The 26,560-nt window shown below is 44.9% G+C and overlaps 1 protein-coding gene and 1 long non-coding RNA gene across 10 annotated transcripts in view; both read right to left on the bottom strand.

Annotated features, from left to right (window-relative positions):
• Positions 1-26,560, bottom strand: part of NEDD4L (NEDD4 like E3 ubiquitin protein ligase) — a 369,323-nt gene that overhangs the window by 235,341 nt on the left and 107,422 nt on the right. For all 9 annotated transcript variants that reach the window (XM_050768042.1, XM_050768039.1, XM_050768035.1 and 6 more), the window contains exon 2: positions 5,875-5,948. In XM_050768042.1, the coding sequence (XP_050623999.1) occupies positions 5,875-5,948 (74 nt within the window). The remainder of the gene's footprint in view (positions 1-5,874; positions 5,949-26,560) is intronic.
• On the bottom strand, positions 20,560-26,535 carry LOC126941449 (uncharacterized). Its single transcript, XR_007721307.1, has 2 exons — positions 25,699-26,535; positions 20,560-23,485 (listed from the first exon to the last, which is right to left on the bottom strand). It is a non-coding gene; the product is annotated as an uncharacterized LOC126941449 (long non-coding RNA).

A 26,560-nucleotide genomic window follows, 5' to 3' on the forward strand; every position in this document is an offset into this window, starting at 1 on the left:
ACGAGCTGCTGAAACTCACCACCTCCCTTCCTTACACGCATGTTAAGAAAGCACGACTCGCCTACCCGAACTGCACACTTCACCATGGCAAAACACCAAGGACTTGTCCCGCCCCCCACAGAGTGTCTAAAAGACATCCAGAAGAGTCAGTGGTCTGCCGAGCCTGAGGTTCCTGCTGCTGTTTTGGCCTGTTTCCTGGATCTGCCTTGGTTCCTGACCCTGCCAGCGGCTGCCTGGTGCCTTCCTCGCCACCTGTACCTCTCCTCTACAGAAGGATGGCCAAGGCACTCCATGGTGCCTGTGTCCTCCCTAACCCATCACTCGTGTCCTTGGCTCTGTCCTGACCCCTAAGGTGAGGGTCAGGTGCAGAGCCATGACCTTCTGTGCCCAATCCCAGCCGGGCCTCATGTACCCCAAGTAGAAGTTTCTGGGACCTGCCACAAGAAAAGAGTGTGCTCCTTTTGTAGGGTATAAAGTAGTCATTCTGCACAAACATCAGCATCAAATGGAGACCGTTCCCTGCCTGCCACCCCACTGACTCCCCCAGATTCTTTTCTCTGAGCCCAGTCTTGAGCTTGCTTCCCTTCACCTCCTCTCTCTATGCTCACTTTTCATCCAACCCCTGGGCAGGCATCCTGTGCTGGTCCACAAAGAGCCTTTGTGAGAATGAGAAATAAGCACCTCTCCTGGATGCTTAGGAGAGATGCCTGAAGAGCCAATGATACCTCCATGACAATGAGAAAAGGGTACCCCTTCCTCCAGGCTGGCCATCAGGTACCACAGCACACCATATTGTGTTCCACTTAATGAATTCAAGGCAATTTATCAGGCGACTGTCATGTGCCAAGATTTCTGGACCTGCAAACAGCAATAAGACAGGGCTGGAGCCTCCGAGCCTCCCAAGTCCGCTAAGACAAGGGGCCGTAGGAGGAGGGAACTTGTAGACCTGCTACAGCCCCGGGAGCAGCAGTGTTCTGTTCTCTTGGGCTGTGTGATAGGGGGGGCAGCAGTGTTCTGTCCTCTTGGGCTGGGCTGATGGGGGGGAGCAGTGTTCTGTCCTCTTGGGCTGGTGTGATGGGGGGCAGCAGTGTTCTGTCCTCTTGGGCTGGGGTGATGGGGGAAGCAGTGTTCTGTCCTCTTGGGCTGGGCTGATGGGGGGAGCAGGGACCTCAGCAGGAGTGTTGCCACCCAAACTGGGCCCTGACAGATGAGAGGGCAGCTGCCAGAAAGGATGTGAACAGATGCCAGGCAGAGGGGAAAACACAGGCAAAGGCAAAAGGCAGTGACTTCATGGCACATTTAGTGAATGTGAGTTTCCAGCGAAGGGGTAGGAAAGGGAGGGAAGGAGAGACGGAAGAGGAACAGGCCCACTTCATGCAATCTTTTGGTAAATACTTCCTGAGGACCTGTTATGTGCTGTAATAGGTCCCGGAAAATAAAAATAAATTAAAAAATTAGAATCCTAGTTATCAGAAGAGGAAAATCTAATTTCAGGAGAAAGAAACAATTCTAAGTATAAAACAACAAGTCAACCTCACTGATAGAACTATGCACAGCATCTCCCAGGCGCCATGGGCACCCCAGAGACAGGGAGAGGTCTGCTGGGGGACACAGCGGCAGCCTGTGTGACGGAGGAGATGAGGACCCAGCTGGTGAACATAGGATGAGCCACTGGAGGAGTCACCGGATCGGGGTGAGGTTAGCGCAGGGTACATCCCTGGGAAAGGGGACAGCGGAAACAGGATGCAGGCACACAACGGTGAGCTGTGGCCATCCCACGTGGGCTTGTTCTGAGCACGGTTTTACTTCTCTTTTGATGTCTTAGTGGCATTTTACGTGAGGCTTGCTTTTTTAAAAGGTGCTTTTTCTTTTTCTTAGCATTTTTTTAAAAGCTGTTTTGGGGAGAAAAAAAAATCACATTCCATTTTTTTCCCCATGGTATGGATAATAGTCTCTGACCTAGGGTGACCGTAGTCTCAATTTACATCTTATGCCCTGACGTCCCATTCAATGTCGCATTCATTCCAGACAAAAGCGTTCCAGTTTAGATGACAGATTATATGACTGCCCTTTTTCGTCCTCAAGGTACAGTCCAAAGGGAAGCATCTTTCTCTGCCACTGCCGTTTCCCACGTAGGCCAACTGCTCAGACGTTCAAGTGGAGTCACAGCTCAGTTATCCAATCCGCTCTGAACAAAGGCTCCTTTAATAAAGTGAGACTTGGCTGGAAGGAGCTGAAAATGATCTTGGATCCTAAGCACTGGACTGGGGCAGAGAGGGCTGAAAAGGACAAGGGCATTTCAGGCACAGGCCTCTCAAGGGTGAAGGGACCACCTCCAGCTAGGAGGGAGGCCCCGCCCACACCTAGGGCCCCAGAAACCCCGCCTCTGAGCTGCAGCTGTAGGCAGCTCCCATCACCACCTCAGAGGGGCAAGGAGAGATGTCATGCTGTCATGCTCCACTCCTCCCGCCATCACCCGCCCCTGACCATCCCGCATCCCCAGACATCACATTCTGCCCCTCAACCACCACTCCTTCTCAACTTCAGGCCAAGTGACCCAGGGAACCTCCCTTGGAAACAAAGGAGTTGGAGTCCCAGAGATGCAAATCCCTGATTTTAAACACATCAGTGTCTACAGGATTTGTACCACTTTAAAGGCTCTGAAATGCCTCTCATGAAAATGCCCTTCCTCTTCCACCCATTATCCTGTCTATAGCAAGGGCTCCAATGCCTACCCGGCCTTTTTGGTGCAGAGGGAGAATGAGGTGCCTGATCAGGCACAGAGGTGGGGGCAATACTCAGAGAAGAGACTTGGAGAAAAGGCCTGCCAGTGGCCCAGGGCTCTGAAGGAGATGGTGGATGCCAGAGAGGACACTACCAAACCTCTACCCTGTGACTGCTACCTTAAAACACGACAGAGCTGCCGCCAACAGAAGTCACTTTGGGATTCTTCCCCACATGCCAGTTACAAAGAAACTGTTATCCTTGTTGTACACTAATATATGGTGGCATGAGTAGGTTTAAGGGATTTGCCCAAGATAGCACGGAGGGAGAATGCAGGTCATCTGGCAAAACTTTAAGGCAATAAGCAGTGCCACTCCAGAGGGATATGCCAAGATAGCATTAACCCAACTGTCACCTCACAATTCCATCTCAGACTCTCAGATGAACTACAGCACTTCAAAGGAGGAAGGAAAGCAGGGATGTGTGTGCCTACTTATCAATCTAAGAAAACGAACACCAGACCAGGGTTCAGAGTTTCTGATGCGTTTTCTGGCACTTGGTCCACTTGGCCACAATATTATTTATCTTTCTAATTAACATCATAAATATCCCTTTCCACCATGTCCCTTAGAAATGACCCGACCTGTTAGTATCTAAACAGTAAAAATTTAAGGTTCAAATTTGCTCTTCTAAGATTTGGAACCTAATTCCACTACAAATTCAACATTAAATCTACCTAACTGGCTTAGAAACACAATGTGAATCAATTTTGTTGTTTTTTTTTTTTTAAATGAAAAGGTTTGGATAAAACAAAATAAAAACCCAATCAAGCTTAAAAAGAAATCACCAAAATTTTCTAAATCCAACTTCCTCCGTCAACACTCTAAATTTCATTGGAAAGAGTGAGAATACATATTTTTAACATAAGAGCACAATCCACTACCAGTCAGCATGCAAATGCTTACATTTTTAAAAGATAATTTTTGGTTTTTTTTTCCTTGGAGCTCTATATGTTAAGTAGTAGGAGAAAGATATTAAAAAGATGTCTGTCCCCAGTACATTTCTAATCTAGTAATAGAGGCAAGTGAAAGAAATACTAGAAACCACCAGGTAATGCATCTGCAAATGCTAAAATGACACTGCGCCTACTATGGCAGCTAAGAAGGATTAGGAGAGGAAAGACACACAGGCTTTGATATAGGAATACCAAATTTTCTTTCTTGAAATTTTCTGGAAAGGCTTCACAGAAAGGCAGGGCATAAGGTGGGCTTTGGTAGATAGCAAATTTTTGAGTTTCAGGAAACAGTATTTAGCTGGGTAAGAACAGCTCAGACTCATGGAAACAGTTGAAAGTGTTGCTTTGAAAGGGAAGAGAAGGGAAGCAGGGATGCTTCTGCCCATGCCCAGAGACCTGGCTTACCCTTGCATGAATGCAGGCACATGGTGAGCCACTCAGTGTGACTTCACGGTCAAGCGAGAGAGCACCTTCAGGTAGGATTTGCTTCCCTCTGACATTACCACCAGCACAGGCTGATGTCACTGTCCCCGTGCATAAGGTTCCTTGTGACACCACTCAGAGACCTAAGCCTCCGTTAGTCACTTGAGGCACTTCTAAGTACCACAGGTTTTTAGAAGATTTCACTGACATTTGCAACAATTTTTTTTCTAATTTCTTTTGGTGCCATTCTAGTAACTTATCAATTGCTTTAATAGACAAAACTCAATCATGCATGATCTATCACAGATGAGAAAATAGAGGCGCGCTTACTAATGGCAGCAAAAGGCTTCTGTGGGGGTGTGCAGGATGGAACAACTAGCTAGCTAGAAAGGGGCTTTTTTTTTTTTTTTTTTTCCTGAGACAGAGTCTCACTCTGTTGCCCGGGCTGGAGTGCAATGGCACGATCTGGGCTCACTGCAAGCTCTGCCTCCCGGATTCATGCCACTCTCCTGCCTCAGCCTCCTGAGTAGTTGGGACTACAGGCGCCCACCACCATGCCCGGCCACTTTTTTGTATTTTTAGTAGAGACAGGGTTTCACCATGTCAGCTAGGATGGTCTCAATCGCTTGACCTCATGATCCGCCCACCTCGGCCTCCCAAAGTGCTGGAGATTACAGGCGTGAGCCACCGCACCTGGCCAGAAAGGGGCCTCTTTATAGAGGGTCTCCAGTGTCAGGCAGGAGCACTGATATCTAGGGGTCACCAAGGGCCACAGCACAAGGGACTGACAGGGAGAATCCAGCGGCTGGAACTCTCCTCACCAGTCACCTCCCTTCATTGTTAAACCCCACAGCATTTTCAGGCCACCGTGCCACAAAGGAAAACATATTGGGTAGAGGCAGGAGGAGTGTTCCCATCAGTCCTCAAACATCACTGGCCCACGTGACCTACACGGGTGGTTTAACCTTTCTGCATTTCAGCTTTGTCAACCATAAAATGGAACAGTGGACTAGAATATCACTCATGTCCATTCTAGGTCTAAAGTTCAAAAGATCTTTAGTCTCCAAAATCTGGTTAAATTCTAGTGCCAGGTGGCTCCACCCTCACCCTGCTCTCAGTCCAATAGCTTCATGCAACACATCACTGAGAGCCAACAGGAACAAAAGGGTTGATTTAAAGATACAGGAATATCAGGTGCAATACTGAAAATAAAAAAGCCGAAACACACAGAAAGATCTGGCTGCTTCCCTGCTGGTGCTTCTAGAAATGCCACAGAAATCACCACATTCGCCCCAAATCACCAAATCTCTTAATTCAGATTATACATGTCAAGAATATCCAGTTCTCCTAGAAACAAAATGACACTTTCATGTTTCCCTAACTTAGAAATATTTTTAAAGTATTAAAATAAGCACAGCCACAGTCCCAAACTGTATTAACAAGACAACACCAGAAGCTAATCTCACGAAATTAGCCCATGTGAAAAACAAGTCTGTTAACTACTGTTGTGATGCTAAGTCCAGAAGCCCTGTGCAAAATGTGGTCCTGGAACCAGCTGGACCAGCATCACTTACTAAATCAGAATCCCGGCAGGTGGGGCCCAGCCAACTTTGCCTTAAGAAGTCCTCCAGGTGATTTTGATGTGTGTCTGAATTTGAAAACTGCTTGTCGTTTTTTAGAAATCCACAGAAATAAAAACAAAGCCAACATACCTGGCTCCAAAGATGTCCTTTTTGGCGAGATCAATTCCAGAAACAACTTTTACTCTGAGAATTCGGGACTCTCCCTGTGAGAAGGAGAACAAAAAAAGAGGTTAAAAAACTGATCTTCAACGAATCACTCTCTCATCCAATATTAAAGTCATTGATTTCTACTGTCCAGTATTGGGATACAGAACAAATCAATTCAATGTAAGCAATTATTCCTTACACTGAAGTTCAAAAAGCAATATTCCAGCTCTAAAAGTCGATGACTCTAGACTAAACTTACAGCATCCAAGTTAATTAAGCACAAGTTTAATTCAAAGTAGGTCATTAAGATCAATTACTCCTGCCATTTAAAGTTAGGTTTTCCAGCTGTACCAAGAACACAATCACACATGTAAAACCGTCTAGATAAATGTCCAAGTGCCACAAGTTTGCATAAATATAACAAATAATTCCTCCTCTGAAGTTGACATATTTGTATGTGACCTGCAATAGAAAGGAATTTAATGTGGTAAAACATTTCAAAATTATAGTGCTTTTAAAATGTTGGCATCAACAAGCAAAAATAACTCCTCAGTTCCAGTAAAAAGAAATAAAAACCATTCTAAATGAAAACCACCCCAAAGTGTCTTGGAAATCAATCAACTGTTCATTTGTTCATTTATTCATCATTTCATCATTTATTCCAATATTTCCTAAGAAGCTCTTATGCCCGGGGCCTTGAAATACAGACATGAATATGCTCCAGGCTCTACTGAAGGCAACAAGCAGCCCAGCAGTACAGGACCCTATGACAGCTTAGAGAACTAGTTAAGGGCTATGACATTTACGACAGGTGAGATGGCTTAGGAGAAGGTGGTAGGCAGAAGTCCAGGATAACTCAGGTTTCCAGTTTGGATCATGGACTGTCAACATAAATTGAAATAGAGGACTGTGTCCAAGGTGTCTGTGAAGCAATCGGATGGAAAACATGTATCACTAAATGGGGAGAAACATCTGGTCTGAGTTAGACACTCAGCAGTTACCAGTGTAGAGTTGGCAGTTATAACCAAGGTCTGAGGAAACCTAGCCTAAGAATGAGAATGAAAAAATGGCTCAGGACTGGGTGCAGTGGCTCATGCCTGTAATCCCAGCACTTTGGGAAGCTGAGGCAGGCGGATCACAAGGCCAGGAGTTCAAGATCAGCCTGACCAACATGGTGAAACCCTGTCTCTGATAAAATACAAAATTTAGCCAGGCATGGTGGCATGCGCCTGTAATCTCAGCTACTCGGGAGGCTGAGGCAGGAGAATTGCTTGAACCTGGGAGGCAGAGGATGCAGTGAGCCGAGATCACATCACTGTACTCCAGCCTGGGTGACAGAGTGAGACTCAGTCTCAAAAAAAAAAGGCTCAGGATGGAGTCCCCAAGAACACAATAGCTGACAGAGCAAGAAAGAAGTAATATGGAATTCATCTACCCTACATGTTTAGTCAAGACATAAGCGAGGGCAAGAAAACCTCAATGATTATATAATGTCGAAGAGAACAATGGCAGGGCAAAAATAAAACATGGAGGGTATAGGATGGTGGATCTTTGTCAATTAGCTGCATAGACTGAACATGTATCCATGCAATGGACACACATCCTTGAGATACTTCACACTCCAGGAGTCTTCTATTCACCTAACCATCCGTCCAACCACAAATCCCCAACACAAGACTGCCCATGTGGCAAGCACAGTGTCCTCATAATACGGTAAAGAACATGAATATGGTAAAGATGACATTCTCAACTCATTTGTGCCAATGTTCTTTCAAACATGGCCTGCTTTCAAGGTTGGCAGGACTGAATGTGTTTGCCAGTCTTCATGAGAGGATTAAGGGATATAAAGTAATACCAGGCAAGTCAGAGATAACTAAAACAATACCCTACTATAGCAAAGGGTGTCCCAAAGTGCTTACAGAAGCATCAGGGGTTAGCTGTTCTTCCCTGTTCCCTGAAACGCTGCAAGGACTGCTCTGCCCATCTCTGGAACACTCACAGGCTGGGAGTCAGGGTTCTTTCTTTAGCACAGGATGTTATGTAGGCCAAGGCTCTTTTCTGGTTCTCACAACAAGTTGTACCCTGCTGCTAATCATCTGATGCCTCCATGGCCTGCTCAGCTCAAATGATGTCACTGCTAGAGTATTTTTTACACATGCTTCAAAATCTGAAGTACCTATAGTACCAGCTACTCGGGGAGGGGCTGAAGCAGGAGGATCACTTGAGTCCAGGAGCTCAAGGCTGCAGTGCGCTATGATCATGCCTGTGGATAGCTGCTGCAGTCTAGCCTGGGCAACACAGCATCACCCTATTTCTTTTTCTTTTTTTTTTTTTTTTGAGACAGAGTCTCACTCTATCACCCAGGCTGGAGTGCAGTGGCTGGATCTCAGCTCACTGCAACCTCCAGCTCCCAGGTTCAAGCGATTCTTCTGCTTCAGCCTCCCGAGTAGCTGAGATTACAGGCGCACGCCACCACGCCCGGCTAAATTTTGTATTTTTAGTAGAAATGGGGTTTCACCATGTTGCCCAGGCTGGTCTTGAACTCCTGACCTCAGGTGATCCGCTCACCTCAGCCTCCCAAAGTGCTGCGATTACAGGCGTGAGCCACTGCGCCCGACAGCAACACCCCATGTCTAAAAAATGTTAATGCATAGAGAACCTGTAATGACATTTCTTTATTCCACAAGTATTTACTGAGTACCCATCACGTGCCACACACATTATCTGGAGATTGAGATGTAAACAAGACAGAGTTCCTGCCTCAAGCAACCCACCATCTAGTAGGCAGAACACAGACTAAAAATACGTAATGCAAACAGCAAGCAAGATAATTTCTGATGCTGGCAAGTACTCCAAAGACAATATGACAGTTAAACAAAAGCAACTGAGTAGAGGGAGAGGGAAAAAGTAACTGGGGAGAGGAACATTTACGGCTGAGTGATCAGGAAAGGCTTCTTTGGCGAAAAGACACCAGAGCTGAAGACCGAAGGAAGGAGGCCGAGTGGTGCGGCAGGGCTGGGAATTGCAGGAAGGGCTGACAGCAAGCCCTGTGTGACGGGGCTAAACTGGTGAAGGATGGCAGAGTCCATGTAGGGCACCGTGGGACCTGGTGGGGTCAAGGACCACAGAGGCCAGCCTCAGGAGCGGGTGGACATTGTCCCGACCACTGTGGGAGGAAGCACTGTAAAGTTTTAAGCAGGCGAGTGACAAAATGTAGCTTCAGTCTTTGAAAGAACCACTGTGGCTGCTGTGAGGGAACAGGGTAGAAGGAGGGAGAACAATTGGGCAGAGATTCTGGCAAGAGCTTTTAATAGGTTACAAATGGAGAGGTGAGCAGATTCATCATATAAAAATGTGCCTGAAATAAGTTTTTTTTTTTAAAAAAAAAGTTTCAAAATGGTTTATACAATTGAGTTACAAACATGCTAGTTGTTCCACAGAAAAGGGTCCCTTTTCTACCTGGACATGCAACTTGACTACATTTCCCAGCCTTTCTTGCAGTTAAGTGCAGTCATGTGACTAGGTTCTGGCCAATGGAACGTGGCCAAAAGTGATAAGGCCTCTTCCAAACTGGCCCCATAAGCCCCTCCCATTCAGCAGCCTTCATTCTTATTAATGTCTCTCCGTGAAATGGGGAAGATCTTGGAGATAAAGAAGCAAAAACCATATGAAGGGAGTAGAGCCAAGCACCCCCCACCTGCTAACCCTCTCCAGAAATGAGTTGGAGATAAGACTTTTTCTGTTTTTTCCCATCCAAAACCAAAAGTTGTTATAGCAGTCTACCCTCAAGTACAATGTAATCTCATTTTTCAAAAAATGTCAATGATATAGCTGCATAGAAAAAGACCTGGAAAGGTTGATGTTAGTAGTAATTACCTCTGGAAAATGAATCATTTCTTTGGGCTTATTTGGAATTTTTTCCTTTTGAATCATTAAATATTTTTGTTTAGAAACCAGACTTTTGTTTGGGAAAAAAAAAAAAGGAAATATTAAGGAAAACAAAAGAAAATTTTAACTTCACTGTTAACACCACCATCCAGGCTTGATTTTGTCATAAGAAAAACAAACCTGCCGGGTGCAGTGGCTCATGCCTGTAATTCCAGCACTTTGGGAGGCCAAGATGGGTGGATTACTTGAGGTCAGGAGTTCAAGACCAGCTGGACCAATATGGTGAAAACCCTGTCTCTACAAAATATATAAAATTAGCTGGACGTGGTGATGCAGGCCAGTAGTCCCAGCTACTCAGGAGGCTGAGGCAGGAGAATCACCTGAACCAGGGAGGCGGAGGTTGCAGTGAGCCAAGACTGCACCATTGCACTCCAGCCTGGGCGACAGAGTGAGACCCTGTCTCAAAGAAAAAAGAAAGAAAGAAAGATAAACAACCCTATGAGTTATTTTTTAGGTGACTCACAAAGGTACAGAGCTGCAAATATGGAAGACGTGAAGGGGTTCTCTTATGTAACATGTAGGCAACAGCTGGGAGGTGGCCTTTACTGAGCAATCACTGTTTACAAGCACCTGTTGCAGGAAATTTTACTCCTCTCTGAAGCATTACTCTATAAAAACAGTTTACACATGCATTTTAGAGACACAGCAAAAAGGTCTTATCTTTGTTTCCTCAAAATGACAAGCTTAAACACAGATAAGCAGCCATCGTCATTCTGTTAGGAAGCACATGACAAGGTGTGTAACCAAATCATCAGATGCAGTGGCCCCAGGCTGAGCCATTGTATTTTCTGAAGCATTTTATTACTTTCATAAAATCTATGTGATATTTTGAACCCTGTTTATGACTCCAGTAGAATTAAATATTTAGCTAAGGTGGCTTTGCTTAGACAATGAAAATATTATTCATAGATTGTACAATGAAGAGAAGAAACAGCAGAGTAGAAACTAGGCTGAAGAGAACTTTCAGTGTCTCTTCCTGTTATTAATCTATTGTTCTGCATTGTTATTGTGTAACGGGTGATTCTATAAGCTTTACATATGTTTTTCTTTTACACTGAATTTTCTAATCCTTCATCAAGACACAAAACAAGATAAGGTGCCCAAGCCATAAGTGACAGCAGCACACGAATAAATAGTGTCCAAACTGAGAAACAGGTGGTAACCTGAAGATTCAGTTGCAAGAGCGTCATCTGGAAATTCAGCAGGCCTACTCATATAAACTGTGCATAAGCAGTTACTAGATTCCCACGGCCACCCACAAAGCCTATAAAATACATAACCCATCAACGGTGCTCTTGTGGTAAAATAAATTTCGAGTTCCAACTCAAAACTCAAGATACTGGAATTTACCATTTCTCCTATGACTTTGTCTTAAGGAGGTAACTTGTTATCCTTTATCCTTATTTTCCACAATGGCAGATACTCTCCTAAAAAGTACTCTCCTAAAAAGATGATATCTGAGCTGGGAAATAGTGTTCTTCCTGCACAGGGAGCCACTGTGACCTCAGGATCACTTACACCAGCTGTCCAAGTGGACAGTAAGTTCTAAGTCAGGGACTTCCACAGTTCGGTCACTCTTACCTAAATTCATTCATGTATTTACCTTCCATATTCTAAAGTACTTTTCTAGTTCTAGCTATTACCCATCACACTTGCAGGCTTAGGGTAAACACTCTCTGGATTAAAACAGATGACCAACATTTTTTTGGACCACATAAATATGTAAGTTATATATACATTGCTTAAATTTAGTTGCTTTAAAAAATAACTAAGCCAGCATATGGACCGTGCCCATCGTGTGCTTGCTACACAGCAGCCACAGTAGCTCTTTCCATTCCTACCTGCTCTTGCCGCAGTCCTTAGACAGGATCCTATTTCATGCATTTTTAAGACTACTCTTTTTAGAGTAGTTTTAGGGTCACAGCAAAATCAAACAGAAGGCACAGAGATTTCCTACGTACCCCCTACCACAACACACAGCCTCCCCCATGATCAACATCCTGCACCAGAGTAGTACCCCTGTTACAATTCACACATCAAAATCACCCAAAGCCCATCGTTTACCTTAGAGCTCACTCCTGGTGTTGTACACTCCGTTAGTTTGAACAAATGTATAATGACATGTATGCACCATTATAGTATCATACAGAGTATTTCTACTGTCCTAAAAATCCTCGATGCTCTGCCTACTCATCCCTCCCCTGCCTGCATTTAAAAAAACCAAAACCAAAAACACACACTGTCCTATCGCCTCCCCGCCCCACACGCCTTCCTGTCACTTCCAACTCTTGCCAGGTTGCATCCTCTTCACCTTCTCCCTCCTCACACCAACGCCTGCCCACTACACCTTTCCCTCTCTTCAGGTTGGGTCCCACAACCTTATATTGCTGCCACCCCCTCCTAAAATCCCTGAGTTCTCCACATTGACCATCTAATTACACACTCAACAAAAATGCAGAATGATACTATGTTCAATGTACTGTGCTAGCAAAAAGGAGGGCCACAAAACTGAACTAGACACATTCTCTCTCTCTCAGGAGCTTACAGTCAATGACAGAGGCGAGGTGTGTGCACAGTTCCCTCTTACAGCGGTGGAACAGAGGCATAAGACGTGAGTGGTGAGAACAAAGACCTAGAGTGGAAATGAAAGCAGCCCACCAGGACTGCACGTCCAGTTCAAACTCAGATGACACCGACAGAGGCAAACAGCCCTAACTCACCGGACTACTCACTGGCATCTCTGATCACCACTGGCAGCCCAACACATAACACGCGGTCAAGTTTCAGTCCTACAATGCGGTCAACAAGCAGACGCCCCAAGGATATGAGTTTCTGAAAAGACTGCGGGATTCTGTGCAACCTAAATCTCTCAACTCCTACTAGGTAGTGGCTGCTATTATGCCAAGTAGAAAAAGGGTTAATAAATGGGAAAAAATACAGGGATAGACTTCTAGAGCAGAACTCTAATTTAAACACTCAAGGGTGACTCTACCTTCAGGAAATGATGCTGTGTGGTTATGAAACAGGTCCACACATTCTCAGTATTTCTTTCATGAGGTGGGTTATTTCCCATGGGTATCGGATTTAGTGACTCCTTTCTAATAAAATACGGAAGAGGTGACAGTGTGTGACTTTGGAGATTAGGTCATAAAGACATCGGGCTTCCTCCTCTCTTTTGTATCATTCACTCTGGGGAACGCCGGCTGCTGCTATGATGTGCAGACACTCAGTCAGCCCCAAGGAGAAATCTCTGTGATAAGGAACTGAGGCCTCTTGCCTCCAGCCATGTGAGTGACTCATTTTAGAAATGGGTCCTTCTGTTCCAGTCAAGCCTTCAGATGACAGCAGCCTCGGCTGACATCCTGACTCAGGCTCATAAGAGACCCTTGCCAGCTACACGCCAGTCACTGTGCAAAGGCACATGTCAGAACCACCCAGTTAAGCCACTTTTGATTTCTTGACCCACAGAAACTGTGAGATAATAAACATTTGTTGCTTTATAAGCTGCCAACTCTAAAACTAATTTGTTATGTAGCAGCAGATAACTAACATACATTGTGAAAAACCCAATGTGATCATTAGAGTCTCATTTATCTCTTTGCTAAGTCAAGATTTTCCTATGTATTAGGGTGATTCTTCAAAATAAGAAAAAAACAGGAGAGAGAAATAGACTATTGCCTGTGTTTTCTATCATGTCAAAGCGGTGGCATTTTTCAGGCAAAATTAACAGAGCTTGGTGACTTGTTCAATATAAGTGCAGCAGCAGTATCCCTTTAAAGAAATATGGAACCTGATACCATAATAAATACAGTCAAAATGTGAAACCAAGGCTACTTCAGAAAACTTAAAATACATGATCATTTATAAGTATAAAATTTAAAAAAATCCAGAAAGAATGACAATCAAGAGATGCTGAGATACTTACATGTGCCACTGAAATAACTCTAAATTCACCCCTGTTCTCCACTCCACAGCCTCAATGCACATTATCACTAATGGCAGGATGGTCCAACACCAGTTGGCTTAAGCTCATTTGTTCATTCTTTCAGAACCTACTGAGTACCTATTATGTGCCATGCTCTGTATAGCTGCTGGTGGTGTGAGGCAGCGTCTGCATCCAAATTTGCTTGCTACCACGTTAGTCCAGTCTTCTTAAAATGTCCCTCTCCACTGCTCTGGTGAGACCTCCCCAGGAACAAATGAATCTAATTAAAACTGCCTGGCCTGCCACTGAAGGCTCACCATGAGCAGCTTCACTGCTGCTGTAAGAACAGCCTGTGCTCTGCACAGGGACCCAATTCTTTTCTTCCAGTTGGTACCTGCCCATCCAACATCTATTCCCCAACGCTCTGCATGAGTCCACACAGTGACTCAACCCCAAGTGCCTGCTCTGTGCTGAAAACATACAAGGAATAATGACTCACACAGAGCTCAAGCCTGCAAGATTTACTTTCTATTATGTATAAGGAGAGTAACCACATAAGAGATACGTTCAATAATGTGATGAGTAATATTCTTCAGGAACTTGGAGAAGGAAGAAAGTAACATACACACAAGGGGTGGGGAGAGGGAGAAAGGTGGGGAAGTTGGAGAAAGCTGCAGATGAGTGACTGCTTGGGCCAGGCCTTCAAGAATGAGGAAAGAGGAGGGAGGAGAAGAGAAAGTTGATGTCCTTGGAGCAGCTGGTGTGCCAGGGAAGCAGGGGGCAGGTGCAAGAAGTGAGTGTGGCCTGCACCTGGCTCCATCCTCTGCAGGATGCACGGCAAACACAGTAACCAGTTGAGTGGTGGCTCGGGGTGCCATCACCCTGGATGACAGCACAGAGGGCATGTGAAAGGGAGAGGACAGGGATGCTAATTACATGGTCTTCTCCACCATCTGGCAGATAAGCATGGAGGACAGGGGACTGGTTCCAACGCTCCTGCTGGGGGAAGAATGTGGCTGGGTGACAGACTGGTTTTACAGGGCCAGAGAGAAGGAATGTGCTCAAGTTTGCAGTTTTCTTATTAGTGAGGGCTGCTGCTAATAGCTGGTAGAAAATAAAGAGGAGCGGTGGGACTTAGGGTAAGGGAAATAAAGGAATAGGGGTTTCTTGGATTTGAGGTTGTCTTCCCAGTGGGCCAGCAGGGCAGTTAGAAGTCAGAAACCAGAGCTCAGTACCAAGAGATCAGAAATAGACCCAGTGTGGGAGGCCTGGCTCATGACTGCCTTCAGACCAACCATGTATTCTGGCACTTAAGTAATGAGGCAGTACAGTCTTTTTTTTCTTCTCTCTCACAGGTTAAGTCTTATTTCCTCAACTAGACCCTGAGGCTGCACTGTCCAATAAAGTATCCACTAGCCATGTGAGGCTGTTTAAATGTAACTAAAATTAATTAAAATTAAAATTCCATTCCTTGGTCACACTAGCTACATTTTGAGTACTCAATCTCCACCCATTCCCAGCAAGCACTGTATTGGACAGTGCAGATAGAGAACAATTCCATAATCCAGAAAGTTCCACAGCAAAACCCCACTCTAAGGGCACTAACACAACTCAAGAGTGCAGCAGGATTTGAATAACTCCTTGTGAAAGGAAAGAAAGAAGGCAGGAAAAGAAGAAGGGGAGAGACCCCTGTACTTCACCCAATTATAACTGAGAACACATGAGAACACTATGGAATTGAGAACAATTGAGAACACTGGAATTCAGCTACAGCGTCACTCCACTGAAGTAGTTATAGTGACACAGGAAATGACTGTCTGGAAATGATACAGGCTTCACTATAACCACATGCTCTAACATCATTATTTCACCTGCAATATTAAAGACTGGTATGCAAATTAAGTGCCTATCAATTAATAGGCACTTAATATGAAACCTAATAAAGCAAATACTGAATAGTGCAGACTTATATTCTTGCAAAGACATTTTAAAAATCATTATGCAAATAAACAGTAGGGAAGGTGGCTTGATAGAGTGTGACAAAGATCTGGGAGTCTCTGATGGGTCCAGCACAGGCCAGCATCCTAACGAGGTTGCAAATCTTGCACAGCATTACCAGGTAGAGTACTCAGGAAGCAAGGAGACAGAAAATCCCAATAAAGGCTCCCAGTCCCTGTAAGAGAACTGGAAGATCTTCGGAGAGGAAGAGCTGGTAGGAAAAAGAAATGGAAATTCAGTTAAAGGAGAAGAGCTGAAGGAATGGTAGTGGCCGACCATCTAGAAAACTCCCTCTGGGGGCCCTGTGGTGATCCATCAGTCCCCAAGGATGCTCTGTGGGAGAAGCCAACCGCGATGCATACGGAAGAAGGAGGCCTTCTAACAAGGACATCTGTCCAGTGAGGGGCTGGCAGAGAGCCGTGACCACACCCTCCTGCTGCAGGAGACCAATGCCAAAGGCACTGCGTTCAGGCCCCAAATGGATTTCTGTCCATTCCAGTGCTGATTCCACATGGCTTGCACTGAACCGCACGCGTGTGAAGGGGTATTTTGATCCACGCCTTAAAAGTGCTGGCATGACATTTCTTTCTTTCAGTGACATCTGATGCGTCTGTCTCTGACTTGTGAACAGAGCAGGGCCACAGCACTTGAGCTGTTTTTCCCGAGTTCTTGGCAGGTATCAGTATTCCGCTGTCATTTCGCCCATAAAAGGCATCAGTGAAGAAGAGGCAGGTAAGCAGGTGGGTTTATGGGGTGTGGCAGGTTCAGGGTTACTTGTGGGTGGAGGCTGGGATCAGTTTCATAGTCATGGGCATGCTCACCCCCAGGAGCCTCACATCTACCGTGACTCAAGTGTGCATCTCGGTCAAAATGCAAATTCTTCCATGTGTGGACAGATTTTTAGAGTGACTCTCAATTAAAAATGTTAGATCTTCGCATGCCAAGAATCTGCAGTAATTCAATGATTATGGGGAGGGTAGGAGGCTGTCACTGAGCAGGGTCCATGATATAAATAAGCTGGCAAGAGTTCCAGCTTAAAGGACACAGTCACTCTCTTCCGCTAATTAAAAACTCTCCTTTTACCAGAATAGCTGGTAAAACTCCCATAAAAAGGCCTTCAAAGAATCCACTTATCAATGGTTCTTTTGTTCTGAATCTCTAAATCATAAGACAGGAAACATTTTTAAATTCCACCAAGATGACAAAGACAAGCATTATCTGGTGTTTATAGTTCTAAAAATGATCATACAAACAATGCCACTCTGTTGAAAGCCAAGAATTATAGCTCAGGATCTAAAATTCTAGATTTTTTTCATGGCAGTCATAACCCTGACCTCTCTCCTAAAGTCAGCTCTGGGTTTCTGGATGGGAAGCGTAGTTTGGACTAGAAGAGGTCTAGATTTCACAAGGTAGGAGCTGCCAAGGGCCCCCGAGAAGGCATTTCTGGGGTGAGTTCTGTCGCTTCATATCTGGATCTCACTGGGTAGGCTCAGAATAGCTTCGAGCATCTTAAAGACACATAAGAACAAAGTCCTCCCCTCCCCCCACCTTTTTTGTTTGAGACAAGAGTCTCGGTCTGTTGCCCAGGCTGGAATGCGGTGGCATGAGCTCAACTCACTGCAACCTCTGCCTCCCGGGGTCATGCGGTTCTCGTGCCTCAGCCTCCCAAGTAGCTGAGATTACAGGCCTGTGCCACCACGCCCAGGTAATTTTTGTAGAGATGGACTTTCACCATGTTGGCCAGGCTGGTCTCAACTCCTGGCCTCAAATGATCTACCTGCCTCAGCCTCCCAAAGTGCTGGGATTACAGGTGTGAGCCACTGCACCTGGCCTGAACAAAACTCTTAAGAAACACAAGATAAGCAACGAGTTGTAAATTTTAAAATGAGAAAATGGCCTGTTTTATGGATCTGAGGGCTCAGGGCCAATGACTAGCATTTTCACTCTGTAAGCAAATTATCACCAATCAGCAGGCTGCATGGGGAGCATGCACTCAGAAGGAGGGCTGAGCTTGATTATTCAAACACATGCTGTGCCCATCTCCGCGAACAGGGAGACTTCCTGCTGCTGGCTCCCAGGTGCTGGAGTTCCTGGACCCTGGACAGGCCTTTGAAGGGCACTGCCAAACAGAATCTTCTCTGGGCTTCTATTTATTATGCTCTAAGCTGCCATTCCCAGGCTCTGTCCTGACAGTGCCACAGAACTGACAAGGTTTCCCCTCTGCCGACAGCAATCAAATCCCAACCCTGCCTCCTGTGACCACCTCCACTGGAACTCTGGATGTTCCCAAATGCTTCAGCCATGCATTTACAGATAAGTTCTTGGTTCTTTCCTGCCAATACCTTATTTTCTACTAGCCCAATCCTCATCAGATAACTATTTCTCATTCCTGGGTAGCTATGATGTTCTTGCTACTAAGTATTCACTCTTGAGCTACAGTTTGATGCCCCCTGCACTAACATTTACTGGCCACTGGAAGAAAGTGACTAGGAGAACCAAGGCTCTGAAATATCGAGGAACCAGGATGGCCTGATATCCAAGCTCTACAACTGGTTTTGCCATCTGTCACATTCTGCAATGACTGAGAGAAACTGCTGGTCATGTCAGAGGAATTAGAAAGATCAGAGATGGGAAAATGTCCCAACTCAGAAAGAAATGATTCTATAAATTACACAGACGGAGCGTATGATAGTTTTTTCCTCTACCAGAACCACCAATTTGCTAATTTTGCTCAGATCTCCTACTTGTCCTTTAGGGATCAGTCTAAGTATCACATTATCTGAAGCCTTTCCAGGGCTCCTGGACTAGTTAAGTCTTCCTCCAACAAGCCCCACAGTACCCTATAGCTCTCTTCTTGCCCTTTACTGTCATTGCTTTGAAAATTAGCTGTCACACCTGGAGATGGAGCTCTTGGAGGGCAGAGGCAGGGCAGATCACAGGGAATGACAAGGATAAAGGATATCTGCAACTGTTCCTGGCCAGAGAGCCACAGAGCAATCCCTCACCCTGCTCAACACGGACTTCCTAGACTCCGGCAAAGAGCTGGGCACCCAAATAATTTTAGGGGAAGTGAATACATGACATCCATCCAAACCAAAGTTGTAGAGAGAATTACTAAATAGTTTGTGAGCATTTAGAAAAGGAGAATAATCTACAGCTAAGGTTCACTAAGACTAAGACACGCAGACAAACTTATTTCCTTTTTTGATAAGGTTACTAGCTCCAGATATGCTGCCTGGATAGGGTACGCAGACTTCAGCCAACCAGCCAGCAACACCAATAGTACACTCCTATTTATTCTAGACAAGATGATCATGTGAAGATGAACTCATGGTAAGACTGGGTGGGATATTGCGCCCAGCTGCTAACTCTTATCCAGAGTGTAATCATCCAGCCAACTGCAATAGTTCACGCCAGTAATCCCAGCACTTTGGGAGGCCGAGCTGGGTGGATCACCTGAGGTCAGGAGTTACAGGCCAGCCTGGGCAAAATGGCGAAACCCCATCTCTACTAAAAAATACAAAATAAATGAGTCAGGGGTGGTGGCATGTGCCTGTAATCCCAGCTACTCGGGAGGCTGAGGCAGGAGAATCGCATGAACCCAGGAGGCGGCCATGTCAGTGAGCTGAGACCACACCACTGCACTCCAGCCTGGGTGACAGAGCAAGCCTGCTTCTCAAAATAATAATAAAAATACAAAAAAAAGTAGCCGGATGCAGTGGCATGTGCCTGTAGTCCCAGATACTTGGAGGCTGAGGCAGGAGAATTGCTTGAACCCAGGAGGTGAAGGTTGCAGTGAACTGAGATCATGCCACTGCACTCCAGCCTGGGCAACAGTGTGTGGCTCCATAAAAAAAAAAAAAAAAAAAAGCAAAGTGTAATCAGAAAACTCCAGGAAAGTGTCAGAGGGTTATGTCATGGGGCTCTATTATTAGCTGCATTCTGTGCAACGTTCTGAGCCAGGAAAATCTGGATGAGGATATCGATGGCAGGCTAATCCAATCTGTAGCTGATCTACACAACTGGATAAAATGTCAGATGACTAAATTAGAATCCTGAAAGATCTCATCAGACTGGGTGGTGGGCCAAGTCCCATAGGATGGGGTTTTATAGTGGTATGTACACTCGGATGCCCGAAACAACACAGGATGCAAGAAACATGACAATGAGAACGTCAAGAGTAGGGAAAGAAATCTTTGGGGTTTGATTTTACCTCTAATTCATTATGACTCAACAATATGACAGTATAAACCACCTGTGTTACCAAAAGTCCAGAGCAAGTAATGTCATCATACTCCGCCCTGGGACAGCATTATGTACAAACCCAGGGGACATGATTAAAGAGGGAGGTTGGGGCTTTGCTTTAAGTAAATAAGACAAATTCCATACTGTAGAACACTATGTAACCTTAAGAAAGAATGATGGTGTTCTGTATGTACAGGTTTAAATATTAAAGACAGACTCATAGATTAAACATTCTGAGGATATGCCAGCCTTTCCATAAGATAGAAAGGGTGTGTGTGTGTGTGTGTGTGTGTGTGTGTGTGTGTGTACGAATATTTGCTTATATAAATGCATAAAGCAAACTGCATGGACACAAGAAACTGGTGACACTGCCTGACTCTGGGGACAAGAACTGTTTAGCTAGGGATGGAAGTGACTGAGAAAAAAAGACTTCTTTGAATTTAAAACCATCTAAATGTATTCATAACTCAAAAATTCATTTTAAGTAGCCCAGGATAGTTAATAAAGAGGCAAAAGTCACAGAAAGAATGACTTAGGAATGTTTAATCTGGTTTTTCTTATTTTTCAATTTTTTTTTTTTTTTTTTGAGACAAGGTCTTGCTGTTGCCCAGGCTGGAGTGTACTGGAGTGGTAAGGCTCACTGCAGCTTTGACCTCCCAGGCTCAAGCAATCCTCCCACCTCAGCCTCCCAAGTAGCTGGGACTACAGGTGTGTGCTACCATACCCAGCTATTTTTTTTTTCTGTATTTTTTGCAGAGATTTCCCCATGTTGCCCAAGTTGGACTCAAACTCCTGGGGCTCAAGAGCTCTTCCCACCTCTGCCTCCTACGGTGCTGGGATTTTTACAGGTGTGAGCCACCATCAACCTAATCTGGCTGTAAAAATAATAGAGAGCTAGAAAAGACCAGATTCTTTCAGTGGGAAGAAGGAAGAGGTGGCAGAAGTCATTTTCCGTTATGAGGTTGCAGAGGGCAGCTCTCACCCAAGGAGTGAGCACGCAGGAGAGCAGATGAGTTATATTAAGGTGAAGGAACTGGCAGTCATTAACCCAGGTCAAACACAAGCAGATGGCCTCCCGAGGCTGAGAGCTGGCCAGGTAGCACTGGGGAGGGACCAAAGGCTGGTAGGCGGCCAGAAATGTGGGGCGTGGGAGGCGGTGGGGGGGGAGGATAATGAACCAGAGGCCCCTGATGTTCCTTCCCAACTCAGGGACATTGTGATTTTAGAAGGCCTGCACACGAGGAGCCAAAAACTCAATCTGAGAAGAACCACACAAGACCATACAATACCTGATGCATGTATGCAACTTCTCTAAGACAAAGCACAGGAATAATTACAATCCCATTGATTTCATAGTGAAAAGCAGATTGTTCAAAAATCAGAATGTTTTCTACTCACAACAGTTTCAAAATATCAGGGATGCAATAATCAACTGAAATGAAATTAAAGCGGCCGGGCGCGGTGGCTCATGCCTGTAATCCCAGCACTTTGGGAGGCCGAGGCAGGTGGTTCACAAGGTCAGGAGATCAAGACCACGGTGAAACCCTGTCTCTACTAAAAATACAAAAAATTAGCCGGCGCGGTGGCGGGCGCCTATAGTCCCAGCTACTCATGAGGCTGAGGCAGGAGAATGGCGTGAACCTGGGAGGCGGAGCTTGCAGTGAGCCGAGATCATGCCACTGCACTCCAGCCTGGGCGACAGAGCGAGACTCCGTCTCAAAAAAAAAGAAATTAAAGCATCTCTAGATAGCATTTGAGGAAGGGGGTGTCTGAATCTTCAGTCCCAAAACAATTTATGGTGGCTAACCCACTCTCCAAGAGATGTTTAAAACTCCTTTTAGGAAGATCACCAACACTTCTACTATGATGGGCTGGTCATTGGACTAGTTTTAGGATACAAAAACAGGAAGGGAAAAACTACATAAGAAAGTAAAAGAGGTTTCTGGTTCAAGGAGTGGCTAAGGACCAGCTTGAGTCATCCACAAAAGTGCAACCAAAACAGCACTGAGAAACCAATCACCAGCTGGGAAGGCCGAGGAGAGATACACCTGGCTGGCAGGGGGGCTGCAGGTAGAATTCCACTGTCTCATTAGACAGCGAAAAGTCAGGAAGCCCGGTGCCACCAACTTGGGAGAGCTGCAGGCTTCAACCACAGGACGGTAGATGTGGGCACGGTGACAAGGAGAACAGTGCATGTGCAACTGATCATGTCTAGAGACTGCCAAAGCAATGCCGCAGTCAAACCCATCCCTGATTCCCTGATTCCTCACTTCCCTTCTGTCATGCCTGTGGCTGAAGGCCTGCAACTGACCACACACCATGAATGATGCTCACCCTAACTTATCTACCAGGCACCTGCATACCAGACAAACGGTCGAGATTGCTGGCTTCACATTTAGGAGACAAACATGTCACCGGCCTCATCTTGGCCATAATCATGCTTCGAGAGCTTTCCTTCCTTAAAGCATGCAAATGTCCATTATGAGATTTAACTTTTCAGCTCAGCCTCATCACCCATCCATGCCACCTTACTGCAAAGAAATAACTCATATCAAAAACTCATTAGCAAGATAAACAACTGAAAAATACTCCTTAGCTTACTGGATTTTCCTTGTGTTATGAATCATGAATTTTTACAAAGCGAAATAGAAATTTGTTATATTATTTTTTTCAGTTTCCTAATAAAATACCTAAGATCGACGGATTTCATCTGAGTCTAACTTGGAGCGTTTTGTTGTTGTTGTTGTTGTTTTACTTAAAACTATCAAAGTCAAATGGTCTCACTTTTTTTTTTTTCAAAACACAAGATAGTCTCAATTACTATGTGGGTGGGTACTGCTTCAAAAGGGATGTATAACTAAGTAATATCAAAGCTAAAATGACAAATGTTGGGTTATTTTCAACAGAACACTTTGAGAGGAAAAAGAAAACAAACAAGAACATGAGGATATTCCTTTTAAAGGCAACTGCATGATGCTAGATTGTGTCCATGGACCAGATTTCTAAAAGGCCATCTAAAATACATTTTTAAATACTTACTCCTTTCACAGGTAATATCTTATGAAGTTTGATTGTTTTTGAATTGTCATAATACGGACTTAATATGGGAAGAAGGTAGTTCCAAAATGACAAAAGTAATTGCTTCCACATTACTTTTGTTTTTCTATTTACATATACAAACACATTTTTCTCATGTCACAATAGTAACTGAAACATTAAGAGGTGCTCATAAATATTTGAGGAATAACTGGATTGTTTTGCTATTTATTTATGTATTTATGTGTGTATGTATGTATGTATGTGTGTGTGTATGTATGAATGTATGTATTTATTTATTTTTTTACTTTGAGATGAAGTCTCACTCTTGTTGCCCAGGCTGGAGTGCAATGGCATGATCTTGGACCACTGCAACCTCCGCCTCCTGGGTTCAAGCGATTCTTGTGCCTCAGCCTCCCAAGTAGCTGGGATTACAGGTGCCTGCCATCACGCCTGGCTAATTTTGTGTATTTTTAGTAGAGACGGGGTTTTGCCATCTTGCCCAGGCTGGTCTCGAACTCCTGAACTCAGGCAGTCCACCCACCTTGGCCTCCCAAAGTGCTAGGAGTGTGGGTGTGAGCTATCATACCCGTCAAATAACTGGATATTGTGACTAACAGTTGAGCTTAACTACTCCTGCACTGGAAGCAACTTCTGAGCTTCACTGGGTCCAAAGGGTGGTTTGGGCTCAGCAGGTATTATCATTGTCACCACTTGTGACAGCAGTCATTGTCACCTGGTTTGGCCCCTTGGGTCCCAGTCTTCCTTTCTCACCCCACAGTTCTCTCTCTTTGAAATCAAATTCTACCCAAAGAAGTGGAAGGTTCTATCTGGGCAGTACTCACTTCGCAGGATGCCTGAGCTCAGTTACCAGGGAATCCTGCAAAGCCAGGACTGCCTGGGTACAGTGTTCCTTCTAGGAAACTTTTCTTGGCCTTACAGACTTTTTAAATGCCCATGTCACATGTCCATTTCTCGCATTATTTTTAAGGAGTTTCTATTGAATATTTTATTCATTTTTTATCGATCAACCTCTACTCAGTGCTATTTCTTTCTGTAACTTGAAATTAATGTTTGACTTTAATGCCACACACTTGGTACTTGGTTTTTATAACAATGTTTCACAAAGGTACTTGGTTTTTGTAACAATGTTTCAAAAAGGTACTTGGTTTTTGTAACAGTGTTTCACAAGGGTACTTGGTTTTAACAATGTTTCAGGCCACTGGCAGTGGTTGGTGGCTCAGGCCTGTAATCTCAGCACTTTGGGAGGCCAAGGCGGACGGATCACGAGGTCAGGAGATCAAGACCATCCTGGCTAACAGGATGGCTAACAGAGAAACCCCGTCTCTACTAAAAATTGCAAAAAAATTAGCTAGGCGTGGTGGCGGGTGCCTGCAGTCCCAGCTACTCTGGAGGCTGAGGCAGGAGAATGGCGTGAATCCGAGAGGCAGAGCTTACAGTGAGCCGAGATTGCACCACTGCACTCCAGTCCAGTCTGGGGCACAGAGTGAGACTCCATCTTAAAAAAAAAAAGAAAAAAAAAAAAAAAACAAAAAACCACAATGTTTCACAAAGCTAACAACAGACTTGGTTTTCCTTTGACTCTTCAAACATGCTCCCTAGAAGAAACAAAGCGGATCACTGAGGTCACGAGTTTGCGAGAGCAGTGTGGCCAACATGGTGAAACCCCGTATCTACTAAAAACAGAAAAATTAGCTGGACCTGGCGGCTCACACACGGAATCTCAGCTACTCGGGAGGCTGAGGCAGGAGAATTGCTGGAACCTGGGAGGCGGAGGTTGCAGTGAGCCAAGATTGTGCCACTGCACTCTAGCCTGGGCCACAGGGCAAGACTCTGTCTTTAAAAAAAAAAAAAAAAAAAAAAAAAAAAAAGTCAGTCTCTTCCCACTTCCAATTTAAATCTCTTAGACTACAGTGCCTCAGATACATTTTGTATCCTTCCACAAAGCTTCTACTGTACTGTGGGTCCCTCTACAAAGTCACTGTTCTGTTTCCAATAATCATTTTTTTAAAAAATTGTCATCAAATGAGAGGTTGTGCAAAGACAGGAATCAACGATTCACCTACAGGACAACAGGACTCACGATAACCATTCCACGGGAAGTCTGGGCGATGCAGCCTGTGGCCAGACGTCTGAACATCAAAGCCAGGCTCTTCCCATAAGCTGGAACAATTCATTTAGACTCTCGTTCCCCCAAAACCCTGAAGACACAAGGAAAGGCATCAGCCACCCCATAGGTGGCTGTCAACTGTCACGGAATGTTGATGCCTGTCATGAGATTTCCCACACTGGACAGGTACTAGGATCTCTGCAAGTGTCTATGCTGGAAGATGTGCCTAAGAAACCACAGGACTGGCACAGGGCATCTTCCCGAGTACCGATTTTTCTGGAAGTCTTGGTAGGTAGAAGAGTGGTTCTCAAAGTACAGACTCCCGACTACCAGCATCAGCATCATCTGGCAACCTGGAAGAAATGGAGATTCCCCAGCCCCACTTCCGATTTCCAGAATCCGAATCTCCAGAAGCAGAGTCCAGCAATCCATGTTTGTGAGCTCCCAGATGATTCTGAAGCACAATGAAATTTCACAGTGTTCTACTCAAACAAACAAGGAAGTATCATGGAACGAAAGATACTATTTGCATACATTTTTAAGATTTCACATTTGCAACTGGACTCCTCTGCAGGGATCCTCTCTTCCCCAAAGAAAACTTGGATGGAAATGTGTGAGAAGGGCAAACAAAATTTCCACATGCAGATGATCTGTATCTGTAGATCTCCCAGATCTGTATCGCCAACCCCAACCCCTTTCCCTCCCCAGCATGCAAGCCCTGAATATTTGACTCTCTCGGAGCCAGCAATGCTGGAAGAGCAACTGGATCTTGCAGAAAACTGAACAGGTCCTGAGTGCTGCTCTCATGCCTCTTGTTCCCAAGCCTTGCTGTTTCAGTAATTCTGATCAAGAATCACCCTGTGAGAAGACACACACACATTAACAGAGGTGCTTCAGGGTTGCGACAGTACAGGGTGTTTTCTTCTTGAGTACAATTGTCTACAATGACTGAGTTTTTTTTTTTTTTTTTTTAATTTTTCCAAAGAACATGAGCAACGCTTTCATAATAAGAAATTAAATTGCTTTCATAGGAGGTACAACCACTTTAGCTCATCGAATTTTTAACCCAAACTCACTAACTGTGCCTTTCTATCCTATGCGATTATTTGATATTCCATTTCATCAAACATATATGAATAATACACTCACACTGCTCTACTGCCTGCTGCAATAATCACATTCCCTTCCTGTCCTGACCCTGAAGTCACTGGGGTGGTCCTGGTGGCCATCAGTCCAGGCCTGCACCTTGAGCCCTTGAGCTCCATCGCCCACACCACCCCACCCCATCCTCTTACACAGCTACCTCCTTGCTCTTTAATCCCATAGATTATTTCCAAATTCAGTCACTATTAACACTCTACCCCACATGTCCAGCACCACTGGTA

Source organism: Macaca thibetana, chromosome 18 (assembly GCF_024542745.1).
Source record: "Macaca thibetana thibetana isolate TM-01 chromosome 18, ASM2454274v1, whole genome shotgun sequence".
Classification (NCBI taxonomy): domain Eukaryota; kingdom Metazoa; phylum Chordata; class Mammalia; order Primates; family Cercopithecidae; genus Macaca; species Macaca thibetana.